Source organism: Carlito syrichta, unplaced genomic scaffold, assembly GCF_000164805.1.
Source record: "Carlito syrichta isolate Samal-C Ts95f unplaced genomic scaffold, Tarsius_syrichta-2.0.1 Scaffold66888, whole genome shotgun sequence".
Lineage (NCBI taxonomy): Eukaryota > Metazoa > Chordata > Mammalia > Primates > Tarsiidae > Carlito > Carlito syrichta.
This window is the reverse complement of record NW_007010984.1, coordinates 58,480-78,461: the sequence shown is the minus strand read 5'-3', so window position 1 is coordinate 78,461 and position 19,982 is coordinate 58,480. Positions and strand designations below refer to the sequence as shown.

The 19,982-nt window shown below is 42.4% G+C and overlaps 1 protein-coding gene across 5 annotated transcripts in view; it reads left to right on the top strand.

Moving 5' to 3' along the window:
* Positions 1 to 19,769, top strand: part of NET1 (neuroepithelial cell transforming 1) — a 33,106-nt gene extending 13,337 nt beyond the window's left edge. The window contains exons 1-10 of one of the 5 annotated variants that reach the window (XM_008051625.2): positions 7,530 to 7,798; positions 13,429 to 13,536; positions 13,931 to 14,098; positions 14,457 to 14,519; positions 14,844 to 14,940; positions 15,077 to 15,153; positions 15,795 to 16,052; positions 16,403 to 16,573; positions 17,545 to 17,731; positions 17,909 to 19,769. In XM_008051625.2, coding sequence (XP_008049816.1) covers positions 7,706 to 7,798; positions 13,429 to 13,536; positions 13,931 to 14,098; positions 14,457 to 14,519; positions 14,844 to 14,940; positions 15,077 to 15,153; positions 15,795 to 16,052; positions 16,403 to 16,573; positions 17,545 to 17,731; positions 17,909 to 18,315 — 1,629 coding nt within the window. In that variant the 5' untranslated portion in view covers positions 7,530 to 7,705 and the 3' untranslated portion in view covers positions 18,316 to 19,769. Of the gene's footprint in view, positions 1 to 7,529; positions 7,799 to 13,428; positions 13,537 to 13,930; positions 14,099 to 14,422; positions 14,520 to 14,843; positions 14,941 to 15,076; positions 15,154 to 15,794; positions 16,053 to 16,402; positions 16,574 to 17,544; positions 17,732 to 17,908 lie in introns of those variants that run through there. The other 4 variants (XM_021709101.1, XM_008051631.2, XM_021709105.1 and 1 more) reach the window with 4 other exon arrangements.
* The last annotated feature ends 213 nt before the right edge of the window (positions 19,770 to 19,982 follow it).

Sequence of the window (19,982 nt, the reverse complement as noted above, 5' to 3'; positions counted from 1 at the left end):
TTGCCCACCTCCATTTGTGAGGGGTCTGAGCCTAGTTTCTTGACCTTCGTTGCCCTGTGACGGCTGCACTTGCCCCTTTTCACTAGAGCCAGGCTGCCTCAGTGGGCAGCACAGATTCTACTCCCTAAGAATCATGGTGACAAGGCCAATTCCTCACCCCAATTGCTGTCACAGCCGCTGGGGGCACAGCACCGTGTACAGGCTGTTTCACGTGGGTCACATTTTGAAGGACAGCGCTCCACCTCTGCAGAATGTTATGCGGGAGGTGGTACCACAGCTAAGCCTTTAGCAAGCAGTCCTCTCACTCTGTGAAGCTGTCTCCTTCTGAATAGGGGGAGGGATGGAAGAGCCAGTGGATCATGCAGTTCTCTTCCCATGGTTGTGACTCCTTTGCCATAAGGTAGGTCCCTAAGTCTGAGGTGATGTTACGGGATTTCATGCTGGAACATCAGCACTCTGCAAGCCCTCAGAGAATGGTGCAGGCAGAGGCCTGAAGACAGAAAGGGCAGTTCCTGCATGGATGGATCGCCGTCTACTCTGGGAGCAGGGATGTGATGTGACCAACTAGTCACCAGGTGGCTGACTGTGCTGCTTGGGTTGGGGCTCTATGGCCACGGTTTCTCAGCTGCTGCCGCGTTGGGCATTCACCAGTGGCAGTGACCAGACCAGCCTTGGTAACAAAAGAGCCCCTGCTAGTGGAGCACACCGTGCCTTCACAGCTGCTGGCTTGGCTGCCTCGTGGGTCACTGCACGAGCCCTGGAGTCCACCGGTAAATCATCTGTCACCTGGTCCTCACAGGCCTTCATGCCTTGTACCCCTTGGTGAGCGTTGACATAATAGACAAAGGTCCTTCCGCTGGGTCCCACACCCATGGGTTCATCCGTATGCCTCCCCTCCAAGATTTCCTACTTCTGCCTTTCCAGTCTTGTTTCCTCCAAGCCCCGGACGAATCTGCCAAGCCACTTGGCACTGCTCAGGAGGCTCTACATGTCTGTGTGTCACACCACTTCTCCCTCCACGACCCCGTACACTGCTGACAGCTCTGCCTCTTGGAGGTGACTTCCTTCCCCACCCCACTGAGGACTGCTCCACAGTGGGCTGTGGTGCATAGTGGTCCCTTTTCTGCTCACAGTGACATGGGAGTGAATCCGCCTGTGGACTGGGGCCAGGGTTTTCTCCTCTGTCGTTGGTTCTAGAGAACTACCCCAGAAACAAGGTGCTGAAGGAATGGCATCCATGCAGAGAACATGGCAGCCTAGACCATCTGCTCCTGTCGTTTACTGATGCCCTTGGGTCTTGTTCAGGCCTGACCGTTTCCCATGCATAACAGATTGCTGCTGCACCTGCCCAACCTGTGGCTCAGTTGATCTGACCCTGTTCGTTTGGGGCACCGCTGATCACACGGTCGCTCTGTGGCCAGGGCCTCCATCTGACTAGGTCTGCCTCGGAACTGCTGTTCAACTCGTGAGTCGTTTTGGACCGTGGCAGGCATGGCTTTGCTTCAGAACCCTAAGTCTCTGCGTTGCAGTTTTCTTCCTGGCCTTGCCAGAGGCATCACTTGCATCCTTGCCTTTATGTGATGTGCTAGGTCATGTGGCCTGAGCAGCCTGAGCCTCAGCCTGGACCTGCTACAGAGACTTCTCTGGCTCTGGGACCTACTCAAAACTGTCAGAGCAAAATTCCCAAATACAGCAGTTGCCCCCTCCAAGAGACAAAGAGTCCTGCCACGTGCTGTGCCTTAGTGCTCATGGGATGCAAGGTGCACCACCTGTCCTGTACAGTAGAGGGGAGATCCCAGGAAGCCTCAGGCCATTGGCTCTATTAAAAACTTTCCAGTCCTGAATTTCTGTGGCATGCATTTCATTTACTAGGGTATCCAGAATACTCTTCACTTCCTGTTCACCAGGGCTTTTTAGTATGATGTCATCAATATAGTGGACTAGCATGATGTTCTGTGGATGACCCTGGTCTCTGCGGTCTCTGACGGAAAACAGAGAAGTTGACAGCCTCAGGAGATGAGAGAATGTGGACTACTATCCTTACCACAGAAACGCTGACTGCTTTTGATCCTCCTTGCTGATGGGAATTGAAAAAAACACACAGGCCAGATCAATAGCCATATACCACATGCTAGAGGATTTGTCTGTTCCCATAGAGTCCACGTTTTGCACAGCAGCTGAGGTTGGAACTCCCTCTCGAGTTAAGTTCACAGTGGCCCATTGTCATCCACCACAATCCACCTCCTTATTGTAGGAGGCACTCAGGCCAACCGAATGAGGACACGGTGGAGATTATCACTCCTGCATTCTGTAACTCTCATGGCTGATCTGCATTTCCTCCGGGTGGGCAACAGTGCTTCTGATTTATGATCTTGGCCCAGGTGTAAGGGGTGGAATCTCAGGGGCTCCCACGTGGCAAAAATAACCATTGTTTTGGTAATACCAGACTTCTTAGCCTATCAGACTATTTTGTTTCAAGTCTTTCTAGCAGTATTGAATTAGCCTGAGTCAACTATTTTTCCCAAACTCAATTCCTAGTAAAGCTTGGAGACACTCAAATTTTTAAGCCAAAATCTTTTAAACAGAACTCCACATATAATTTCATTACTAATTTCTTTGCTTCTCCTCTAGTTCAGTATAACTCTATTTGTTTTAACTTATTACTAGATCATTTAGAACTCTGGTTTATCCGAAGTTCCATTTTTTAATTAATACTTCCTTTTTTAGTAACATTTTAAATTTTATTTTTAGCTAACCTATTTTTAGTGAGTCACTATTTTTGGTGCTTGTGATCTTGAACTCCAGATCTCTAACATGGAACATAGTTTTCTTATATTTGGAAAAGGTCCTCAAGATGTTTCTGGTGAACTATGGAATCTTTTTCATACACTTGTATGCTTTTTTAAATAGATGTTTAACTTAATAACATAAAACATGCACACTGCAGTGAGGATGCAAATTTTACTGTCATCTGTATTTTTCCACAGATTAAAAACTTGTTTATGTAGTTATCTATATAGTGTCCTTACAAATAACCACAAAATTGGAAAAAAATCGGTCATTGCATTTCATAGTATGCCTTGTAGAGGGCAGCAGAGAACTTAGATTTTGTTTTTTCTTGCCTGTAATATGGCTTTCCTAGCCTAATTTCCAATTGCTTGTTATTGTTCTAGGTAAAAGTAAATAAAAGCAATACCTTGTCCATAAAAAATATTATAATTCTTAAGCTCTAGTTTATTTCTAAATTCCAGTTTTTCACATTAAAAGGGGAGAAAAGGTAAGTAGCCTAGCAGTCCTTTTTTTATGCGGAAAGGAAGATGTTATCTTTCCCTTTCCCTCATTCATATTTTAGGAAAGAAAGCATTAAAGACTCCATGGAAGCAGGACAGAGGCTGTAACTAAGCCTGGTCTCTGAAAACCAGTAATTTTATCAATAACTTGATGCCTTTTACAAAGCTGCATTATTACCTTTAGATAACTCAGTTACATTTTCACGTTTATAAATTCTAGATGTTCTACAAGAAAAGACACTGACCAGTCTGTGCCAGTTGCCATTTTTAGAAAGTCGTAATAAATAGTTGCTTTTGATTACATGATAAAGTATGACCAATGATTGAAATAGGATCTCTTCTAAACTTAAACAACTGGAACTATTATCTTTTCACTTACCCTGCACTTTGCTATTAAAAGGCTATAAGGCAACTAGTCTCAACTCTTTGTATTGTTTCCTTCTCGATAAAATATTAGCAATTGTTTAGTAAACACGACTAGCCTGGGATTCGGGAGCCTTAGGTTTCATCTTAGCTGTGCTGCCAACTAACACTTATCGAACACTCAGTATGTCCCAGAACATGCACTAAAGGTTTCACATGTGTTGTTGTATCTGGAGGGTGTGCAGCAGAGCAGACCGAATTTGAGTCTCTGTCCAGCCACTGATTAAGCAGTCACCTTTGGACAAGTTTCTTAAACTTTCTGAATCCTGGTTTCCTTGCTCTTTAAAATGGAGATAATAAGAGGTACTTCACAGAGGTGATTAAAATAAGTAGCTACACAACTTACTTTGGAATTTGTCTTGTATCAGGTGTCTCTCCACATGGCCCACTTCTGTGGTCTCGCATGCATAAAGCCCTAGCGCAAAGTAAGACCTTAATTCCCCTTCCCTTTTCACCACCATTCTTCAGGTTTCCTCCTGAGAGATGTGAGGAGGACAGGCTGGTGATCGGAGGACTTGCTCAACCCTCTGGTTTTGTGGAGCACGGAGATGAGACTCAGCATTCTCCCAGGACACCAGCTGGACATTCGCATGTTCATTGTTGCTTTTTTAGGTACTGTCTGACACGATTAGATCCCAAACCTACATGTTCAGAATGAAACTAAGTGTTGGCAAGCAGGGATGTTGGTGAATGTGACTGTCCTCACTAGACCCTGTTGTTTCATGCCAGTCTTTCTTCTGCCTTTACCTCTTGGGTCCCCAGCTGACCGAGGGAAATGAGAGATATCCCTTCCTCTCATTATCCTGGCCTCGCCGCTGTCAGAACTAAATGGAAAAGCATCGTTTTGAGAACGACATCAGGCAAGTCCCAGGAGCACTCCCTAGCATCGTCTTTCCTAACGCTCACTACACGTTATCCTTTACTCCCTTATGAAGCTACTTGACCATTTTTTAACTCATGAAGTTAACTGAACCAAACTACTGGGTTCCAGCCTAGGCTGTTCGTTAGTTCTGTGAACTTGGGCAGTTCACTGTCCTTACCTGTAACATCACTCAGGTGCTTGCATGTCCAGGCTACCTGGAAATACCTTCTATAGTCATCCCCTCACAAGGCCAGCCACATCACACACATTGCCCGGGTGGGACCAGACAGTAATGACAGATGGTGACATAGAGCCGATCTCCAGTACTTTAAAAAATAAACTCACAGCAGAAAGATGAATGATCAGTATCATCTTGTGTACAGAAGGCTTTGGTAGCTATAGAAAGGCGACAGCAGTCCTTTTTGCAAGAAGGCGCACTGTTCTGCAAACCGTGATCAACTATTGTGTGTAGCTTATTTGTCATTATGGTCTGTGCCCACTGTTTTTTCTTCCTTTCCACTCTTCAACCCCTGTAATTTACCTCTGTCTTTACTCCCCTGAACTAGCACACTTGATTTCCTCATTAAACTTATAATCACTAAATCCATGGATTTTTTTTCTTGCCCTCCTTAACCTCTTTGCTGTAATGAACACTTTCCTCCCTTGGTTTCTTGCTTTGTTTTCTTTCCTTCTGAATATTCCTTTTGCAAAATTCTCTTTCTGTTTGCATTGTTCCAGAGTTAGGTCCTTGGACTGGTGTTCTTTTTGTCCAGATTTTCTCTCCCAGCATCTCCTTCACTCCCAGAGCTTCGATTTTGATCTCTGTGTGTCTGACTCTCCAGCCTAAATCTACCCTCCAGCCTCTTTTCTGAGTCCTCATCCAGCATTTTCAACTACTAGCTGAATATTTTCATCTGCATATTCTTCTGCCACCTCAGACTCAGTATATCTAAAGTGAAAATTAGAATTTTCTTTCAAAGCTTGTTCCTTTGTATTTCTTTACTTGCATTAACAATTCCCCCCTCCTAAGCCGGGCTCGGTGGCTCAGCTTGTAATCCCGCGCTTTGGGAGGCTGAGGTGAGTGGATTGCCTGAGCCCACGGGTTCGGGACCCGCCTGGGCACCTTGGCGAGACCTCATCTCTACAGTAAATCAAAAAATTCGCCGGGCATAGTAGCGCGCGCCTGTAGTTTCAGCTCCTTGGAAGGCTGAAGTGAAAGGATCACCAGAGCCCAGCAGGCCGAGGCTGCGGTGGCCGGGAGCGGCCAATGCACTCTAGTCTGGGTGACAGACTCAAAAAAAAAAAAAAAAAAAAAAATTCCCCCCCCCTGTTTTAAAAACCTTGGGCATCTTTGACTTCTTGCATATATCCTTTTTCCTTTCCACTCCCCCTACCTTAGGCAGAGTTCTTGATACCTGATTGTGATTTTTGCATGAAGTTTCCAGTCCTCTTTCAACCACCTCAAACACCAGCCACATGTGTCGCATTACAACAAAGCTCTCATTATCTCTCTCACCTGCTCAATAAAGCCATCTGCTCCATCCGTCTTTACCCACAGTCCGTGACCTCGCAGTGTGGGTTCCCGCCCCCATCCTCCTTGCACTTTTCTCTTGGTCAAACGTCGAAAAAAAGCATGGCATTCAAGGCCCCGCTGCCATAGCCTCTTAAACTGCTTCGCCAGCATCTTTCCAGCCACATGTTAGCTCATAAGACTACCAGAAATGGTTTCTCTTGTACTTACTAGCTATACAACTTGTTTTGGAATTTGCAAAGGCTGTCTTATATCAGTTATCTCTCCATATGGCCTACGTTTGTAGTCTATGAATACTTACAAAGGTCTGTTAGCACCTTAGGAGGAGATCTGAAATCTAGTTTTTTGTTACTAAGCATCTAGAATACTGCCTTTTACATTGCAGGTTTCTCTGATCCCAGTAGATCCAAAGAACAGAGATGTTTTTTGCAAAGTACTGGCACTGTATCATAGTAGCATACAGTTAAGGTGGAGTTTTACCATTCAGAATAGAATATAGCAAATCTGCTTCATAGCAGGCCTGTCATGCCAAACCATCAGAAGTAGTGTTTTTCTTAAAGGAAAACAATTTGGACTAGAAATTGAGAGACTGTCATGGGCGTGTGGCTTCAGGCAAGTCACTCTGCGGGTCCTGTTGCTTCCTGTAAAATGCAAGCCCTTGCCAGTAGGCCTTTTGACACCCTCAGGATTGTGCTGAGATTCCGTTTGGAGAAGGACCCTGTCACACTAAAAACAGAAATCACCCTCTATGTAGTCGTGTTATAAAACATCTGGTACACAGATATCATCAGGTTTATAAAACATAGAAATGTCTGCCGTTAAGTCTAAGAAACACTGAGCTAGCCCAGTTCCACTTTACCTGTAACCTGGTGGGAGATTTACTTCAGGAATAGAGTGGACTGATGTGTGCCTACTGTATTTACCTTGCTGTTCTTGGGGGAAAAGGTGGAACCATTTTATAAGACTTGGATAATTTTACAGTTGTGAATGTGCTTGCGCTTCTGTTCAGTAAAAGCAAGTTCCTGGACAATTAGGCTTTTCTTTAGTTTATACAATCATTGCGCCTTGAATTCCAAGTTTTCTTACTTGGAAGTTGTCAAGTCCATACTAATTTCTTTTTAAGGCCGTGAGGTTTTATAGAAAAAGTCACCCTGTCTGTGACTAAGCACTAGAGTAAACTCGGATAGCAGTTTGTTTTCTGCCGGGAATGCTTTTTTTATCAGGAAGTTTCTGCCTAGCATTAGCCCGGCTTCCTTCTCGCTTCTCCCTGACCGGAGACATTCCAACCCTGCTGCTAAAGAGCTTGCTCTCACTGGGCAAAGTTGGGAGGCCGAGGTGTGCCCAGCCGTCAGTCAGCCCGTCACGTGGGCCGCGGGCCCCGCCCCGAGCCTTGTTGGCTGCGGCCCCGCCCCCAGAACCCTGGGTCTGCGCCGGCTTCCGCGGCCCGCAGAAGCGGTCAGCTCCCCGCCGCGGGAGGCATGGGCACGTGGCTGCCCGGGTGGCCGAGCACACCGGAGAACAGCCCGCGCGCCTCTGCGGGGCTTCGGAGCAGGGCTGACGCGGGTGGTGCCTGGAAGCGGCTGAAGGCGTGCTTGAAGCATGGTGGCGCATGATGAGATCGGAGGTCTCCTGCCTATTAAAAGGACCATACGAGTCCTGGATGTGAACAACCAGTCCTTCCGCGAGCCAGAGGTAAGAAAGACCTCAAGACAAGCGCGAAAGGAGTGTCTTCTGACTCCACGGAGCTTTTAAGATTTTTAGCACTTTGTGAGCAGTACAGGTTAAGCTTTTCATCTTACCGTTAAAATGTATGGCCTTGATGTGCGTGCAATTTGAACGGTGTTCAAAAGGGACCGTGGTCTAAGTTGAAATAGTTTTTTATCCATAGCATAGCTTGAATGTACACCGCTGTTATAAAAAGAAGAAGAAATGTATATTCTACTCTGTTTGGTAAAATTTATCCTGTCTCTGATGCGTAATACAGTCGTTGTTGTCTCTAATTTGTATTTATATCACCTAGTCTTAGGAACTGCCTTAATGGGTTAAAAGCAAAAATAAGAACCCCTTCCTTGTAAATGAATGCTTGAGCACATTGCAACTCAGATGGTCTCACCTGGTACACGTTTTCGTTTCATATCGAATAAGTTCATTGTGTGCCTCTTTTTCGTCAGAACAAGATATGTTAGAATATTAAACCAGTGAATCGGTATTTAAATTCTGCCCTCCTTGCTTTAATTGTCAAAAGTCTGTGTGGACTTTTTAAAAAGCTTTTATGAACATTTATCAAAATAATTTGGTTTTGTGCTATTTTACATAATTTTGATAGTGAACTTAATAGATATGGTTTTCTGTTTGTACTGCATACTGCAAAATGTGTACTCTTGGTATATACAACGTTATCACTTGTGTGCTAGAAGCAGTGTTCCTGTATTCCATTAGCTATGTATCTCTTGATTGTGATGGCATCCAGCTGTGTACATAGGTCAAAACTTACCTAATTGTGCATCTTAAATATGTGCAGTTTATTGTATAACTCAGGAAATGTGTTTGCCATACATGCACATACACACACCTTTTGGTAGTTAAAACAGCTGCCATCTTTAAGAGGTATGCTTTTATTTGATGTGGTTTGGCCTTAGCTTTTGTTTGATCTTGGCTTATTTGCCTGGGTTTCTCAAAATGTAGCAGCATTTCAAGCGTGAGTAGAGCAAGTCACCCAGGTCGGCAGTCTGTCCTGCACTGATGGTCCTGTGAACCCACAGGAACTTGCCTTGTTTGTAGAGTGTGGGAGAGTGTGGGACGTGGGCTGTGCTTCTGGCATACCTTTATTTTGAAGTTAAAAACACCTGGAATGTTGCCAGGGTTTTAGAGCTAGCAACGCAGCCTTAAATTAGTTGAGTATTTCTAGAAAGGAAAGAAATCCTCGCTTTTATCCTTTTAAAAATAACTTTATTTCCATTCTTTTATTTGAAAGTGCTTGCCAAGTAGGAGCGAAGATTATTTATCTAGTAATCCAAAACGAATAAACCCAGACACATACTTTTTTAAGTGTCTTGATTTGATTGACTATAGAAGAGACTCTCCTAAAATATGACCTCTACGTGGCATCATCAGGAGAAAAAAATCCTTTTACAAAAAGCCAAGTTCTCAACTGGATTTTTCCACGTTGTTGCTCTATGTGTAGCGTATAGCCTGATAAAAGTTTTTAAATTAACCATAACAATATTATTTATGAATTCCCAGAAAATATTTTAAGGCATACAGTCGAGCTACAAGTGGATTATGAAAATTAATGAAAAGCCCAGTGTGAGGGCATATTTCGTATAATGTATGTAACTGCCTAGCTGACTTAGATAGTCTGATTAATAATTAACCTAAATAAACAATATAAAGTTATGTTAGAGATTGTTGGTTTTTTTCCCCTCCAAGTGAACTTTAGCCCAGTGAAAGACTGCCTACAGCAAAGTTCCGTGAGCCTGTGAAACTAGTTGGGGTCCCTTGTTCATCCTCAGGGATTTTCACATTGTCTTTTGAGGAGAGCATATAGTTCCAGAATCCATGCCATCCCTTAATCTTCTGTATTTGTGCCATTCAGCATTTAGGTTCCTGCTAGATTGCTGGATTATTGTTCTTACCAAGATTCCCTTTTTTTTTTTTTTTTTTTTTTTGAGTTGGAGTCTCATTCCATCACCCTTCCTGGAGTACAGTGGCATGCTCACGCCCACCCCCAGCGTCAACCTGCTGGGCTCCAGTGATCCTTCTGCCTCAGCCTTCCAAGTAGCCAGAACCACAAGTGACAAGTGTGTGCCACCACGCCCGGCTAATTTTTTTTTTTTTTTTTTTTTTTTTTTAGAGACGAGGTCTCGCCAATTGCCCGGGCTGGTCCTGGACCCACGGGCTCAGGCAATCCACTCGCCTCGGCCTCCCAAAGTGCTGGGATTACAGGCTGAGCCACCGAGCCCGGCTTCTTACCAAGTTTATTTACATGGTCTGGCTGACCTTCTGAAGAAATTTCCACTGCCAAGCTTTAACCTGCATTCCAAAAGAGGCAAATTTTTGTTCCAGTCTTTTAGGTGGCCCATGAATGTCTAATCCATATCACTTTTCCACCAATGTTTTCTGGATGATATTTTTTTCAAATGTGTACATATTCTGGAATTAGTAGTAGGCCATGTTCAACATTATACCTTTACATTTTATAATCATACTTTTCAAGTTGTCTTATTCATTAAAATTTTCATACTTTTGAAACGTGTGCTGAAAATTTATGTTGTATCTCCAGGTATTCTGCATGTTATGTCCTTTGAGTAAAGCAAGAAAGCTAATTAAATCCCCAAGAGCATGTGTAAAAAGCACCTACTTAGGTGTATTTCCTGATTTAGCACCATACTTTCTTACCAAGACACTTTAGATTTGATAACCTCTGAAGAGTAACATAGTCTTTGTGGAGAAGTGAGGTTGTAGTTGGTTTTTAAAGGACTGTGGAACATGCTTCACCACCAAATCCTGCTTGGCATATTATGCTGCAACCCTAAAGAGATTACGTAAATAAAGTCTACGCTAGTTCCATAAATATGCTTTAGATAGGTTTACATTCAGTTATCTAGGTCTAGATTCTGTAGTTTTTATTTTAAATATCATATAATTTTGAGTTACCAGGAAATTCATAGTTGTATAATAACTGATTCTACAAAGAGAAAATTTTAATCAGTAATTTGATTTTATATAATAAAATAATATCAAAAATTCTTTTCCTCCTGGCTAAACAAAATTTTCCTTTTATATTCACTGGGAAGAGCACCTTTCCGGAGCCTTTTACATTGAAATAAAATATTTTGTGATTTACTAGGAAGTCAAATTGTTATGCTTGAAACAAGGAAGAGCAGTAACCTGTTTCCAAAAGCAGAACAGAAACTTTCTGACAACTGCTTTGTTTCCAGTGAATGTTGGCATATCTTACTTTGTGAGGTAATTCTATCTTCGGCCCAACAGGAGACTCTTTGTACTGTCTTTACTAACTGGAAAGGAATGCCTGTGCTGGCCCCCACACACGCGTGTGTCAGTCAAGACGCACAGATGTCCGTGGGGGAGGCATCCACACATGTCCTTGGCCGCACAGCCTGCGCCATCCTACTTTATCCCTCGGAGGTGTCTTTCAGTTCATTGGACACTTGCATGTTGGTGGCTTCATATTCAGAGTTTTACTTGAGAGTTGACTATTCAAAGTTTTGCTTTGAGGGTTACAGGGTTGGTCTTCCACTCCGCCTCCAAAGGCTCCCAAGTTCTCAGTTCCTTGATTATCTGCAGAGTCTCCTGAGTGGTGCCCCTTCCCTTCTGACAGACGCGGGTGTGTTTAGAAGCCTTAGTGCGTCTAATTGCTGCTTTGGATAGACGAATCATTCCAGTTTTTTCCAAATGACTTTAACTTTTTCTGCCAGTTTGTTCTTAAACTCTTTGAAGGCATTATTTTTACTCAGCTTCCTCTTAGTCATGTCAAAGAATTTTTAGAAAAAGTGTTTCTTCTGTTACTTTTAAATAATAATTTTAAATTATGTATCCTTCTGAATTCTCATCAAAATTATTTTGTTAAGTATGCCTCCGTTGTCAAAGGCACCAAATACAAACAAATAATTATGCTCCATAGACACTACAAAGAATAAATTACCTGCCTGTTTTATGCTCTGGTAATTTTTTTTTTTTTTTGAGTTAGAGTCTTACTCTGTCGCCTAGGCTGAAGAGCAATGGCACACTCACGGCCACCACAGCCTCGCCCTGCTGGGCTCACACAGTCCTCCCACCTCAGCCTTCCAAATAGCTGGAACTACAGGCACGCGCTACCATGCCTGGCTAATTTTTAAAATTATTTGTTGTAGCGACGAGGTCTAGCCAAGTTGCTCAGGCTGGTCTTGAGCCCCTGGGCTCTGGCAGTCCTCTCACCTCAGTCTCCCAAAGTGCTAGAATTACAGGCTTGAGCCACCGTGCCTGGCCCTCTGGCATTCTTAATTTTAATAACTGTATGAGTCACCTGATGGCATGCATCCATTTTTCTAACAATAAAGTTAGACTAATGCAATTTTTGTAAGTTTTTTGAAGTCCTTGAAGGATAAGCGATGTTTGCTATATTATTACCGTCTTAAAAAGCAATACGTGGGCCGGGTTCTGTGGCTCAGCCTGTAATCCCAGTGCTTTGGGAGGCCGAGGTGAGTGGATTGCCTGAGCCCGCGGGTTCGAGACCCACCTGGGCAACTTGGCAAGACCTCATCTCTACAATAAAAATCAAAAAATGAGCTAGACATGGTAGTGCGTGCCTGTAGTTCTAGCTACTTGGAAGGCTGAGGAGGAAGGATTGCGGGAGCCCAGCAGGTCAAGGCTGCGGTGGCCAGAAGCGTTCCACTGCACTCCTGTCTGCGCAGAACTCCAAAAACAAGCAGTATGTGCAGAATAATGTTTCTTAACTTGTGTCGATTTTTACTTTAAGTCGATGAGCTAATCTATGAGAGAAGACCGAATTACGAATCGCAGCGCTCGTGCCCGAAGTGCCTCCATCCTGTGGCATTCCCCCCAGAGGCTGCTCGTGACAGCTCACACGTGACCTGTGGCGAGCCCTGGCTACGCATTTGCTCTTCGAGGCGCCTTGACAGGAGGAGTGCTACTCTTCACCCCGTGGTACAGATGAGGACACTGAGGTGCAGGGTGGACCCTAGCACACAGTGGGGCCAGGATGTGTACCCAGTCAGGCTGATTCCGCAACTGGAGAGCTCTCTAACTCCTCCCTCCTTTGGCATCAACACCTTTTGGCCCATCCCACTGTCAGATGTGTTTATTTCAAGATCGAATCCTCTCACTGAAGCAGTTAGGAACAAAATGATCTAATGTCTGAGATTTGTTTGCAAATATTTAAGTAGGGGCAGAAATGAAACAAATTGTCATGCCAAAAACTGTAGAAGCTGAGTGATAGATACGTGGATCCATGATGCCATTCTCTACTTTAGTATATGTTTGAAATTTTTCGTCGTAATAAGGCTTCTTAAAAAACTTAATCACAACATTAAACTAACAAGTTCTAAAGGGTTTTAGGAACTTATTTCTTTGTTATGTTCTCAAAATAATAGGCAAATAATTGGCCTTTCTTACAACCTTTATTTTTTAGTAAGTTACTGCTACTCAATAGTGCTCTTACTGTTTTAAAATAAAGAACAACATTTATGTTCACAGTTCCATGTTTCTATATTTTATAATGTACAAAAATTGTTTGGTGAGAAGGCTTGTATGAAATCTTTGCACCCAATTACATTTAGTGTAATCTGATTTTGTTTTTATAGGAGCCAAGCAATAAAAGAGTTCGACCTCTAGCTCGGGTCACATCCTTGGCCAATTTAATCTCTCCTGTAAGAAATGGAGCAGTCAGACGTTTTGGTCAAACAATACAGGTAAAAAATCATGGAGGAAGAGTAATGTAAGTCAGGGGACTTGCTATAGAAACCTAGAATTTGTCATTTTCTTTAAGCTGTGCAAACACGTTTGCACTATTATAAACATAAGTTTTCTTTTTGGAATATGCTAGTAAGGAATATTTTTTTACCAGAACAAATGTTTGTATAATCTCATTATAGTAATTTGCATCTTATATCAATAGGTAGCCTTGGCTAGTTTTTATTCCCAAAAAGTAATTTTGGCTGACAAGTATTTTAGAACGATAGGTTAAAACTCTACATTGAGAAATTCTCAGGATTTTATTTTCAATTTGTCTTTTTTCACTTGAAAGACGAAAAGAGAACTGTTTCCTCCAAATTTTATTTTCTCTTTTGTTCACCTTTTTTAAAGTCATTTGCCCTTCGTGGTGACCACAGATCCCCGGCCTCTGTCCAGAAGTCATTTAGCAGGTCGACAGTCCCAACACCTGCCAAAAGAAGGAGCAGTGTGCTATGGTCGGAGATGCTGGACACCAGCACGAAGGAGTCTCTAACCACCAGGGAAATCAAACGGCAGGAGGTATGCTGGCCCTCAGCCCAAGGCCATCTTCATGGCTCTGTACTACAAAAAGACCCATTTTTAAACATTTGTTTTGCCAGAAGAAAGCACACTGATGCCTATGGGCAGAATTAACTTGCACTTTGTATTTGAGCAACAATTCAAAGCACACGGTGAGCAGCACTTTGTGATGGTTGGTAGTCTTCAAAGTAAACAACTCTGGTGGAGTAAAATTATAAAACATATGGCAACCTCTTATTTGAGATTCCATTCTGAGCTGCTGTTCAAAACATCAGTTAAATAATGTTAATATCAATTGTATATAATTTTCTTTCTCAAAGGAAGGGATGACCTCTGATGTTTGCTGGATATTTTTTAGGCAATATATGAAATGTCCCGGGGTGAACAAGATTTAATTGAAGATCTCAAGCTTGCAAGAAAGGTCAGTAAATAACTTCTTATTAGATGCACTCGTTTTTAAAAATTATATTTTACAAATTCTAAAGGATAGTTTTCTTAATGTTTAGAAGTAGAACAATAGAAAATATACTGGTGAATGCATTTTTTAGATGTGGTCTAGACATATCTCTTCACATATGATTACTAGTAAGAGATTTATTTGGGGATTAATTCATACTTTCTTTTATGTGTAGCAAGCAGAGTCCACGCTAGCTTTTATATAATTAGTCCTGTTTGCATCCAAATATAGAGCTCTTGTGTTTGCTGTGCTCGATCTCTTGTGTGACACATTCCTCTCCTCTGACAGGCCTACCATGACCCCATGTTAAAGTTGTCCATCATGTCGGAAGAGGAACTCACACACATATTTGGTGATCTGGACTCATACATACCTCTGCACGAAGGTTAGAGATGCTACTTGATTTCTTTGTGTCTCCACAGCAGAAGCACAAGTCATTTTAAATCTAAATTTCGAACGTAGTACAGACCTGTTTCTTAAATAAACCTATCGTTGCTCTTTCTACTTTTTTATCATGTCAGATTTACTGGCAAGAATAGCAGAAGCAACCAAGCCTGATGGAACAGTGGAGCAGATCGGCCACATTCTTGTGAACTGGGTACGTAGGGAGTTGTTGGCCTCGGATACAGTTTGTTATAGACAGCCATGTTGTAATTTCGGATGGATGCCAGAGCAGTTGTATCCCATAATTGCATTCTACAAACAAATAAGGCATTAAAACCAAACAGATGGACAGTAATAAGTTACAGTCTGTTTTTACTTTATTAATGGTATAGTTTCATTTGTGTGACAAATATGTTTCTGCCAGGACAGAATGTCCACAGTATATGAAATTAGCCATCTGTCGCATTCTTTCCCTCATGTCTGAGCACCCATCCAATGCTGGGCGTCATTTGAGGAGTGAGAGCATAGCCGAGCATACAGTCTCAGGACTGGGGGTGAATGTGACAGGATGCTCAGGTGTCCTGGGATCCCAGGCAGAGTGCTAGCATCTCTGTGGTGGGAGGACGTTGAAGTCATGAGTCTTCCGCTGGATATAGCCAAGTTAGGAAGATTTGAAGAGTATTCTGAGGTTTCCCTGGAATACTAGTCTGCCGCCATCATTATCCACAGGAAGATGTCCAGAGCATGTTAAAACTCTCAAAAATAGCTGTATGTTTTGTGTTTCCTGTTCACAGGCTCGTTGATGCGCTCAGCTGTAACAAGAGTGCATCATGCTTTTCTCTTATTGCTCTTTAGTTACCAGGCTTGAACGCCTACAAAGGCTATTGCAGTAACCAGCTGGCAGCCAAGGCGCTTCTTGATCAAAAGAAACAGGATCCAAGAGTCCAGGACTTCCTCCAACGATGTCTGGAGTCTCCCTTCAGTCGAAAACTAGATCTTTGGAGCTTCCTAGATATTCCTCGTAGTCGCCTGGTGAAATACCCTTTACTGCTCAGAGAAATTATCAGGCACACTCCAAATGACCACCCTGATGTTCAGCTTCTGGAGGATGCTGTAAGTGGTTCAGTAACTGACTCTTGCTTTCCAGAAAGTTCTAAAATGATACCCTCCAATCTTGTGTATTGAAAATTTGCCCATAGTGAGGTGTTTTGATGCTTTAAGTACCCAGTGCATCTGAACACAGTGCACCAAGCAGTAAGGAGGTGTGCCTTGGACAAATCACCCAGTTTGCCTGGGACCATTTCTTCATCTGTCAGATGAGGAAGGACTCTGACAGATTAACTGATTTCTAGAGTCCCTCCAAGCTTTAAAATTCTTCCACTGCCTGTGACATTTTTGCCCTGTGGGAAGCAGATTGAGTTAATATGCTGAAGTTGTTCCTTCAATGTTTTGATGGTTTTCAGATACTGATAATTCAAGGAGTCCTCTCTGATATCAACTTGAAGAAAGGGGAGTCCGAGTGCCAGTATTACATCGACAAGCTGGAGTACCTGGATGAAAAGCAGAGAGACCCGAGAATCGAAGCGAGCAGGGCACTGCTCTGCCACGGGGAGCTGCGGAACAAGAGTGGACACGTACGTGCGGGGGCGTGGCTTCCCCTTCCCACCGGGGTCCCTTTTGCACTCAGAGGACGAAGCGGGTGTGTGAGAGTAGCCTTGTGATGTGCTGGAAGAAGGTGACTGAGCTTTATTTCATGATAACCAGCGTGGACTTCTGGAGCTACAGAATCAGTACTAGGGCTCACGTGTCTCAGGGGAGAATCAGCAATACTTGATGTTTTAGTATTGAAGCACAAATCAACTTGTCTGACTAGGGGTTCCTTTCCAAGTACTCTGCTAGTTCCATAATGCTTAGTTCAGAAGTGTATCCTTCAAAACATTTTTGAAGCATTTACTTTTTAGTTATGGAAGGAGTTTTTAGCACTGCTCAATAAATTTCTGAAGCAAATTGGAATCAAATTTATCTTTTGTGTTTAAAATGCTAATTACGAAGTTACCTGCTAGAACTAAGTACAATCATGAAATGGCATTTTTCTTTCATTATGTGCTTTTCAGAAACCCAATGTATAAGTTGGGTTTTTGTTTTGTTTAAGAAAAAGTTGAAATCTAACATCTCTGATTTTCCTCATGAGGCCTAGGCCTAATTGTTCTACAAAGGCTTAAATCTGTGTGGGACAAAATGGAACCATTTTGAATTTTTTAAATCCCTAGTTTGTTAAAAAAAAAAAAAAAGCTATGGCATACAATACTGGTGTCTCAAGTCATGTTACTACTGATAGTCAGGTCTTTGTGATGCACGGCTTTACTGAATCTGTTATTACACACCAATAAAAAGTTTTATGAAATCTAAGACTAGAAAAACTTCCCAAGTAGAACATGCACAGCCTTGAGATGACCATCTTGATGAGGACCTTTGTAAGGGAGATCTTAGAAAACAAACTTTACCAAGTTAATAATGTCCAATCAAGTTATATTAACAATATATTTCTGCCACTTAAAATCGCGGAGTTCCATAGTTACAGAGCATTTGTTTTCTGCTTTTTCAGAAACTTTATGTTTTCCTGTTTCAAGACATCTTGGTTCTGACTCGGCCTGTCACTCGGAATGAGCGGCATTCTTACCAGGTTTACCGGCAGCCAATCCCAGTGCAAGAGCTGGTCTTAGAAGACCTCCAGGATGGAGATGTGCGGATGGGGGGGTCCTTTCGAGGGGCTTTCAGTAACTCAGATAAAGGTAAACTACAACTTCGATAAACGTAAAATCTAAGAAGTAATAGGACTTAATTTAACGTGCTCACCTAATTGACTGTGTGTTACGCCCATGCTAGCACCCATGCTAAGACTGCAGGACTGCTTTCTCTAGGACTATCTTATTAAGTCTGATTTTCTTTTTCAATTGCGATTTTTCCAGCTAAAAATATCTTCAGAGTTCGCTTCCAAGACCCCTGTCCAGGCCAGTCTCACACTCTGCAAGCCAATGACGTGTTCCACAAGCAGCAGTGGTTCAACTGTATCCGAGCCGCCGTAGCCCCTTTCCAGCAGGCGGCCAGTCCGCCGGAGCTCCAGGGCCTGCCAGAGCTGCATGAAGAGTGTGAGGAGAACAGCCCCTCTGCCGGGAACCTCCACACCCAGAGGAGGGTGTCCACGGTCTCCAGTACCCCTCAGGGGGAAGTGGATGAGAACGCCTACGAGTGTGGCTCCAGGGTGCGGGTAGCAGAGGATGGCAGGAGAGGAAAGGCGCTCCAGGCACAGCCCGGCATCCGGAGAGTAAGGGACAAAGCCCAGGCCAGTGGCAAGCGGAAAGAGACCTTGGTGTAGAGGAGGCGCTGTGTGCCACATGGTGGAGAGACTGTTTATTTATAAATGTGTACAGTTTTTTCTCGTAATGTGAGCATGGGAGCACCGTAGGTTACATTATGCCAGTTGTAACATTTTCATTGTTTTTGGTTGTTCTTTTTCTTTTTTTTTAATGGCAGCTAAAGATACTCAGATTATTGTTAAATTGCAGTCTTTTTTAAAGATATTTTCTTGGATCATTTAGAATATGCAAGCCTGGTATTTTTAATCAAATGAAATATTTACAAAATGGGTTTTCTTCTAATTCTGGATTCATCATGACCTTCTAATATCTACCAACTGATATTTACAGTATTCACCGTCATTTAAAATTTGCAAATTCTGGAGTTCTACCAGTTTCCTTGATAAATCTTGTAAGCAGAATTTGACATTTTCACATTGGCACCCAAAATTGACATGGAATAATGTATGTTTGGAGTATTTCAAATTTGCATGGAAACATAACTTCCTTGGAAAACAAACCATAAGCTTTTGTAGGTTTTACATTTTATCAACTGGAATGATTTATATAGTTTTTCACTGCACATTCCTCATTTTTCATTCATTTAACCTGCCGATTATTTAATTTTTTTTATTGTAAAGTAGTTTTTAGTATTTGCTTTTATTTTTTTACTTTGATGCCTTTTCAAAGTGGCATGTCTTTATTTTTCTTCCTGATTAAAAATGTGTGTGTATGTGTGTGTATATATATATACATATATATTTTTTAATCATATTAACTTTACCATGTAAAACCAAGCCATACTGTTTTTGAGCCAATTAAGACAATTACAGTTTTTAAAGTGTAGCATTTCAGGGTAAAGACACATGAAATGAGTCATTCTCAACTACCATAAGAAAACAACTTCAAGGGTTTTGTTGAAAGTTTTAGTGTCGACTGAGAAGCAGAGGGAAGGCGATTGGTAATAAGTGAAAAAAAGGGGGGAAGAGAGTAGTTTTGTCTTCAAGTAAAATGTCTGGTTGTGCCAGAGCATGAAAGGAGATAGAAGCTTGAGGGTGTGTAGTAAGTTGTAGAAGGTTCGAGGGGACGTGGACTTTATTTGCCTTGGTTTACAAAACCTGCAGATACTGAGTTTGAAAAGAAACAGTGAAATGTGTTGAGAAGTGGGCCACATTAGATCAATTTCGGTGGGTTTATTCATAAGATGGAAAAAAGACTGGTGAATCTTTTTCTGCGAAATATTTCTGTTACAGTGGGTCATAGGCTTCAAAAGGGGGATGGGAGAAGGACCCTTTGTCATGGCAGGTTTACAATGGTGATCAGTTCAAGTCGGCGTCAACTGTTATGTGAAATATATTTGGCCAGTGGAAATGAAGATTGGAAAAGACTGTAAATAGATCAACCAAATGATTTCTCTGTATAAATGAATGATACCATTAAAAAAAAAAAAAAGCACACACATAATCACCCTAAAGGTTTCTTGCCTGGTGGATATTTTGGGGGCATTTGCCAGAATATGCTGATGTCAAAGGAGGTAATGGCAAGCCTCACAAAAGTTTCTAAAAATTATAAATAGTTAAGCCTTTGACAGTCATTGATGAGTAAGAGAGAGGTTCAACCAGGTCAAGTCTTGTGAGTCTTAGGAAATCTTTTACGAGCAATGTCATCAGAAGTAGGAATTGTATGT